General features: G+C 39.7%; 1 protein-coding gene across 1 annotated transcript; it reads left to right on the plus strand.

The window, feature by feature from the left end:
* Positions 1-4,936: 4,936 nt before the first annotated feature.
* LOC135209539 (uncharacterized protein K02A2.6-like) lies at positions 4,937-5,974 on the plus strand. The gene is made up of 2 exons (XM_064242189.1): positions 4,937-5,108; positions 5,304-5,974. The coding sequence occupies exons 1-2, from the start codon at positions 4,937-4,939 to the stop codon at positions 5,972-5,974; spliced, it is 843 nt and encodes a 280-aa protein (XP_064098259.1).
* Positions 5,975-8,201: the final 2,227 nt, after the last annotated feature.

Raw genomic sequence — 8,201 nt, forward strand, 5'->3', positions numbered from 1 at the left:
AGCGTTCCTTTGGTAAGACTGTCAGACCATTCATAAAACAAAAACCAAACCAAACGTGAAATGGTAAAAAAAAAAAAAAAAAAAAAAAAACCGAGTTTCCTGTTCAGCGTATGATAGTGTATGAAAATCTCAGCCACGGGACTGTGTTGTTAGCATCAATAGAGGTGTCAGACGCACGATCATGGCTGGCTTTAACCTTAAATAAAAAAAAAAACTATTGAGGCTAGATGGCTGCAATTTGGGATGTCAGCTGATAGGAGGGTAAATGACCAATATTGCAATTTGCAGCCCTCTAGCCTCCGTAATTTCTAAGATCTGACGCTGTTACTGTTGAAGATTAAGCTGGCGTTATGCCAGCACGGGGCTCTTCCTTGTAGAGCAGCTTGTTGCAGTTCTGAGGGCGGACGGAAAAGTGCGGACGGACAGACAAATAGCCACCTCGACCGTTTTCTTTTACGGTAAACTAAAAAAAAAAAAAAAAAGGACAGAAAAAAATTAAGAGAAAACGGGAATTCGTCCACATGAAATGTGACTGGGACGTCTGACACAAGAAATTTTTCTTTGGGTTCAATAAAGCAAAAAACAAAATGTAGTTATGATCTATAGTAGATTCACATCAACCGTGCATTTTTGATGTCTAGGCCAGTACCTTTCGACGCTCCTGATTGGCTGTTGATAAGCCAATCACAGGGCTAGAAACTCTCCTCAGTCTCTCTGGAGAGAGAGTTCACATAGGCAGGATGTATATTCCACCTCTCCTGGGGGATATACGTCTTTCAAAAGTATCCCTCAGCAGGAGAGGTGGAACGTACACCCTGCCTATGTGAACTCTCGAGAGATGACTGAATTTCCAGCCCGTGACTGGCTTATCAACACCCAATCAGGAGCGTCGTAAGGGACTGGCCTAGACATCAAATTGCGCGGGTGATGCCTTTCAAAAGAAGGAAGAAAATAAAAAAATATAAAAAAAAAATTACATTTCTGTTCTTTCTCCGTCCGTCCCTCCTCGTCTTTCATTCCGGATGAGGGAAATGAAAGAAAATTGTAGAGAAGCTTTTCTTGGGACAGGAAATGAAAGAGAAATGTCCGCCTTTGACTTTCGTCTCGTTTGGAAAAAGGAAAACTTTCATCTCTCTCTCTCTCTCTCTCTCTCTCTCTCTCTCTCTCTCTCTCTCTCTCTCTCGCTCGCTGCGTTTAAGTCTTTTTATAATCTGTCTCTGTCTTTCTTGATTTTGTGAATTTCTACAAGAGGATAATTAATTTTGTTCATAAGCTTTTCCCTAAAAAAAATCTAAGCACCAAATGCAACAATCTGTTTATAATAATAATAATAATAATAATAATAATAATAATAATAATAATAATAATAATAATAATAATAATAATAATAGAATGCCTGAAATTATATGGGGCAGAGGAAAACACCATCAGCTTCCTCAAAAATACAATGCACAACTGGAATACAATACTTACAAGCTCTGGAATAAGACTAGCAGAGGTTAATATCAGGAGAGGGATCTTCCAGGGCGACTCACTGTCCCCACTACTCTTCGTAGTTAGCCATGATCCCACGACAAAGTACTGCAGAAGATGGATGCTGAGTACCAACTGCAGAAAAAAGAGGCAACAGAATTAACCATCTGATGTTCATGGACGACATCAAGCTGTATGGTAAGAGCATCAAGGAAATAGATACCCTAATCCAGACTGTAAGGATTGTATCTGAGGACATCAGGATGGAGTTTGGAATAGAAAAATGTGCCTTAGTCAACATACAAAAGGGCAAAGTAACAAGGACTGAAGGGATAAAGCTACCAGATGGGAACAACATCAAACACATAGATGAGTCGGGATACAAATACCTGGGAATAATGGAAGGAGGGTGTCATGTATGCAAGATGTTATGTAACGACTGCGGGAAAACTTAGCTCCGCTGACACGTTCAGTTCAGAGCTATTGCACTGTGTTGCATAATGCGTAAATTTTATAAGTATAACTAATTATTATTGTGTTAGTATCGAGTCCGACACAGAGGCTTCGATCTTATAAATTCTACCTCATGTATGCAGGATATGAATCATTGTGTATGGAGCTTCGATGCTCATATGTTTGTTATAATTCTATTATATACGCTTTTTGTATTTTGTATATTCCACTACCCACCTTCTTCAATGTAGTTTTAGCCAATAAACACAAGCAAGAAGATATTGCTTTATTATAGCCCTTCATCCCGGAACCTCGGCGACGAGAAATGGAATATTACCTCCAATACTAAAACACCATCTTTCCCTCTACCTACAGTTAAGAGTGAAGAATTGTCGTATGGGTCATATAACTAAAGCAGACCCAATATAATGACGACAAAACATTGGCGACGCAGCTGACGAACTCGTAGCAGCCAAATGGAACCTATAGCCTACGCCTAATCTCCTAGCCAAGAAGCGGAAGACGACGACCCCAGTCGGACGAAGTCTACCCGAAAACGAAGAATCTCAATTACCTAGAGGCCTTCATCACACTCAAACCAGCAACCAAGCAACGCTGTGCCAAGTCAGGAGCGTCAACACACACACACAAAAAAAAAGGGTTGGTTTAGAGAGTAAAAGTGCAAAAGGTATGTCTATGCAAGTGTAGCCTACAAGGTAGAAAAAAAAAGAACTTCCAAATTCCTAGCCTAGCCTAAACTTCTTAGTATCACAGCAAACATGCCGATAGATGTCCAAAGGTTAGACGGCTTTAGCATCGGTGATGATCATAAATCAGTGTGTACAAGATGGAAAAAGTGGATATGCAGCTTCCAAATTTATTTAGAAGCACTAGGGAAAATAAACGAAAAGCAGCAGAAGGTTTTGTCACTTCGGTATTATTTTACTTATGGACATTAATTGCTTTCAACATAAAATATAGGTTTTTCTGTTGTATTATGATGTGATTTGAATGATTCTGAGGTTTATTTCCATCGCAAATGAATACTTATCCTTCCACCACCCCTCCCCCTATATATAACAATCTGGGGGAACCTCCTTGGGAAGCAGGGTTTTGGGTGGGGGAGACAAAGTAGGTAAAAACAGGGCAAAATGGAGGAAAAAACCTAAATATAACACTCAAACATATAAAAATGGCCCACTCGACCGCCGACCCAAATCGGCGGAAGAACACCCAAACCAATATGGCGGCGATACCAAAACAACAACAAAGTAGGGAGCGACTACATATCCGCGACGATCGATTTGTGTGTGCTTCTCGCCTTATCCACATATTTAAAGATTCTTGGCAAGCCCGACATGTTCTGGCAAGAGGTAATGTTGCGCTGCGCGCGCTAGCCACAGGGGTTACGCCGATGTCCTTTCGTCCCTACAGAGCGATCACATCTAAAGGCGTTCCTGTTGTAGTCGATCCGACAAATAGCTCCACAACACTCGCAGTTTTTTTGCTTTAGAATTAAATTATGTCTTTGAGCATATTCAATCACAACTTCTTTACCGCCACTAGACAAATAATGATAAAATTCACCGTAACCCACATTGCACTGCAAACAATCGGTAGGAAATCGAAGGTCTGTCAAAATTAATGCTAGAAGGGCCAGCCACTACCTCCGCCATACCTACAGGAAGACAAAATGCCGGATTTTGCTTCATTATTCGAGTATTCAGTCAAACAAGGATACCACTGGACACTGGACAGGTAACTTTATTACTCCGCTGAAATGCTAGTGAAACTTAGTTTTCGACTAAAGTCGTTCGTAATTGGTTATGAAACCCATGACGTCATAACGATGTCACACCTCTCAGCCAATAATGAGTAACTGGAACTGCTTTTGTTTGCGTAAGAAAGTCAGTTAGAGGGCTCATTAAAAGTAAACATTACCGTAGAGGAAACACCTCTCCCGACTTAGGAAAAGTTAGAGGTAAAAACTTTTTTTTTTTTTTTTTCTATGTAAGTATGCATTAGCGACAATAATGTATTGAGAAGAAGTGTTTTGTTATCACTTCCTTAACATAGTGAACTAAGTTAAAATACGCTACATTATTAATGTCCATAACTTAAATAATACCGTTACTTCATACTGCAGGTTTAAAAGTTCAGGAAGTATTCAATACTTTGAATCTAACAGGTGATTCATTGCAGGACGCAATTGAAGGGCTCACTATTATTTTGCTCCTCAAGCAAATAAATACTTTGAACATTATCAGTTCATAGAAGCATCACAGGAATCAGGTGAGACAATGGATTCTTTTGTAACGAGCTTAAAGAAATTAGCTTCAACTTGTGAATTTGGAAATCTAGAAGACAGGTTAGTAGAGCAAATTATAGTAAGAAGTAACTCGCATGAGCTTAAAAAGAAGTTATTGCAGGAAAAAAGTTAAACTTGAAAAAAGTTCTGGAAATAGCAAGAGCAATAGAAACAGCTAATTACCAGTCCAATGTCATTGTAGGTAAGACTCATAATAACAGCAGTAGCCAGGTAAATCATGTAGCCTATAAAAGGAGTTACCAACATGCAAAGAAAGGGCAAACAAATGAAACGAGTAAGCCTAGCCAGAGTATATCCAAGTATAACAAGGGTAAACCTAATGCATACTCACAGAAAAGTCAAAGTCACATAGGGACACAAAAACCTCAAAAGAAATCGTGCTTTAGATGTGGTAAACAAGATCATTATAGCAATGATTGGGATAAGTGCTCAGCGTCAGGTCAGACGTGCAATAACTGCAGGAAGCGTGGTCATTTAACAAGTCAGTGTAAATTTGCTAAGCAAAAGACCACAAAACAGATCAATAGAACCGTAAATTCAAATGACAGCTCTAGCTCAAATTAAGAAAGTGTACATAAGACCACAGAAGTAGAACAATTTGCATTTTACATTAATTCTGTGAACAAAGATGCACAAGAACGTCTTATGGCTCAAATAGAAATAAATGGGAATCTCACACCCATGCAAATAGACACAGCTGCAGATGTGACAATAATTTCTGAAAGAGTAGCACAAACGATACCTAAACTAGTGATAAGACCTTCAGACAAAGTGCTCAAAAGTTATAATGGTACAAACATAGAAGTAGTTGGTTCATCACAAGTGAAAGTTCAGTACAAAGATCAAGAGATAGGTAAGTTACCATTGACAGTAGTCAAGGGTCAAGGACAGACATTATTAGGATTAGATTGGTTAAGATGCATAAAATTAGATTGGCCTAGTATTCTAAGGGTTACAGGTACAAAACAAGAACCAGCAGAAAAAAATTCATTAACTAATCTTCTATCAGATTACAAAGAAAAAAATTCATTAACTAATCTTCTATCAGATTACAAAGAAGTATTTGAAGACAGAGTAGGAACAGTAAAGAATGCACAAGCAGTCTTAGTTTTAAAGGAGAATGCTACTCCTAGATTTTCTGCTCCAAGACCAGTTCCATATGCACTGAAAATAGCTGTGGAAACTGAAATTAGAAGGTTAGAAAGGGAAGGTTCATGGGGAAAGGTAGATTATTCAGATTGGTCTACACCATTAGTTCCAATTGTTAAGGACAACGGTCAAGTTAGGTTATGTGGAGATTACAAGGTGACATTAAATCCACAATTGCAAGTAGCACAACATCCATTGCCAAATCCTAAAGATATGTTCGCAACTTTGTCAGGATGCTCAGTATTTTCTAAGATAGATTTTAGACATGCATTTCAACAACTATCCATGGATGAAAATTTCCAAAAGCTGAGTACTGTAAACACACATTTAGGGCTGTATCGTCCAAAAAGACTTCCCTATAGTGTTGCTAGCAGTCCAGCAATATGGCAGCAAACAATGGACAAAATATTTGCAGGTATGTCAGGAGTATTTACTTTCATTGATGACATATTAGTCGCTGGCAAAAACAAAAAAGAGCATAGAGAAAGGTTACACGCAGTTCTAAAGAAACTAAAGGAACACAATATCAAGGTCAACCAGAGTGAATGTATTTTAGAAGTTATTCGGTAGAGTATTTAGGCTTTATTGTAAATGGTAAAGGTATTCATAAGACTCAAGATAAGGTAAATGCAGTGCAGTCAGCAAAGTTACCAGAAAATGTCAAGGAATTGCAATCATTTTTAGGTTTAAGTAACATTCTATGGTAGTTTCATTCAAAACTGGTCGTTTTCTATCACTCCTTCAGGTTGGTGTTGGTACTACTTATTACTGCAAGGTAGCTGGTGTTTCTTGCACAGGCTCCAGTGGAGGGCTTTTGCTACTGAATCATGCCTCTTTTTGTACTGGTTCTGTGCAAGTGCCGGACATTCGCTTGCTATGTGGTTTATGGTTTCATTTTTCGTATTGCACTTCCTACATATGGGAGAGATATTTCGATCTATCGTTCTTGGGACGTATCTGGTTCTTAGGTCCTGATCTTGTGCCGCTGTTATCATTCCTTCAGTTTCCTTCTTGAGCTCTCCCCTCAGTAGCCATTGCCACGTGTCATCGCTGGCTAGTTCTTTAGTCTGTCTCATGTATTGTCCGTGCATTGGTTTGTTATGCCCTTCCTCTGTTCTGCTTGTCTTTCTCCTGTCTCTGTATATTTGTGGATCTTCGTCTACTTTTATCAGTCCTTCTTCCCATGCACTCTTGAGCCACTCGTCTTCACTGGTCTTCATATATTGCCCCAGTGCTCTGTTCTCGATGTTGACGCAGTCCTCTATGCTTAGTAGTCCCCTCCCTCCTTCCTTTCGTGTTATGTATAGTCTGTCTGTATTTGCTCTTGGGTGTAGTGTTTTGTGTATTGTCATATGTTTCCTTGTTTTCTGGTCTATGCTGCGAAGTTCTGCCTTCGTCCATTCCACTATTCCTGCACTGTATCTGATTACTGGTACTGCCCATGTGTTTATGGCTTTTATCATATTTCCGGCGTTGAGTTTTGACTTGAGTATCGCCTTGAGTCTCTGCATATATTGATCGTATCCTTCACCTCTTGATGTTTTATATCCCCTCTGTTTTGTCGTCATTATTTTGGATCTGCTTTAGTTATATGACCCATTCGACAATTCTTCACTCTTACCTGTAGGTAGAGGGAGAGATGAAGGACACGATCAGGAAAGAACATATGCAGAGACTTAAGGCGATACTCAAGTCAAAACTCGATGCCGGAAATATGATAAAAGCCATAAACACATGGGCAGTGCCAGTAATCAGATACAGCGCAGGAATAGTGGAATGGACAAAGGCAGAACTCCGCAGTATAGATCAGAAAACCAGGAAACGTATGACAATACACAAAGCACTACACCCAAGAGCAAATACGGACAGACTATACATAACACGAAAGGAAGGAGGGAGAGGACTACTAAGTATAGAGGACTGCGTCAACATCGAGAACAGAGCACTGGGGCAATATCTGAAAACCAGTGAAGACGAGTGGTTAAAGAGTGCATGGGAAGAAGGACTAATAAAAGTAGACGAAGACCCACAAATATACAGAGACAGGAGAATGACAAACAACAGAGGATTGGCATAACAAACCAATGCACGGACAATACATGAGACAGACTAAAGAACTAGCCAGCGATGAAAATTGGCAATGGCTACAGAGGGGAGAGCTCAAGAAGGAAACTGAAGGAATGATAACAGCGGCACAAGATCAGGCCCTAAGAACCAGATACGTCCCAAGAACGATAGATCGAAATATCTCTCCCATATGTAGGAAGTGCAATACGAAAAATGAAACCATAAACCACATAGCAAGCGAACGACTGGCACTTGCACAGAACCAGTATAAAAAGAGGCATGATTCAGTGGCAAAAGCCCTTCACTGGAGCCTGTGCAAGAAACATCAGCTACCTTGCAGTAATAAGTGGTACGAGCACCAACTTGAAGGAGTGATAGAAAACGATCAGGCAAAGATTCTCTGGGACTATGGTATCAGAACGGATAGGGTGATACGTGCAAATAGACCAGACGTGATTGACAAAGTCAAGAAGAAAGTATCACTCATTCGCAATACCATGGGACACCAGAGTTGAAGAGAAAGAAAGGGAAAAAATGGATAAGTATCAAGACCTGAAAATACAAATAATAAGGATATGGGATATGCCAGTGGAAATTGTACCCATAAACATAGGAACACTAGGCACGATCCCAAGATCCCTGAAAAGGAATCTAGAAAAACTAGAGGCTGAAGTAGCTTCAGGACTCATGCAGAAGAGTGTGATCCTAGAAACGGTGCACATTGTAAGAA

Source organism: Macrobrachium nipponense, chromosome 38, assembly GCF_015104395.2.
Source record: "Macrobrachium nipponense isolate FS-2020 chromosome 38, ASM1510439v2, whole genome shotgun sequence".
Classification (NCBI taxonomy): Eukaryota; Metazoa; Arthropoda; class Malacostraca; order Decapoda; family Palaemonidae; genus Macrobrachium; species Macrobrachium nipponense.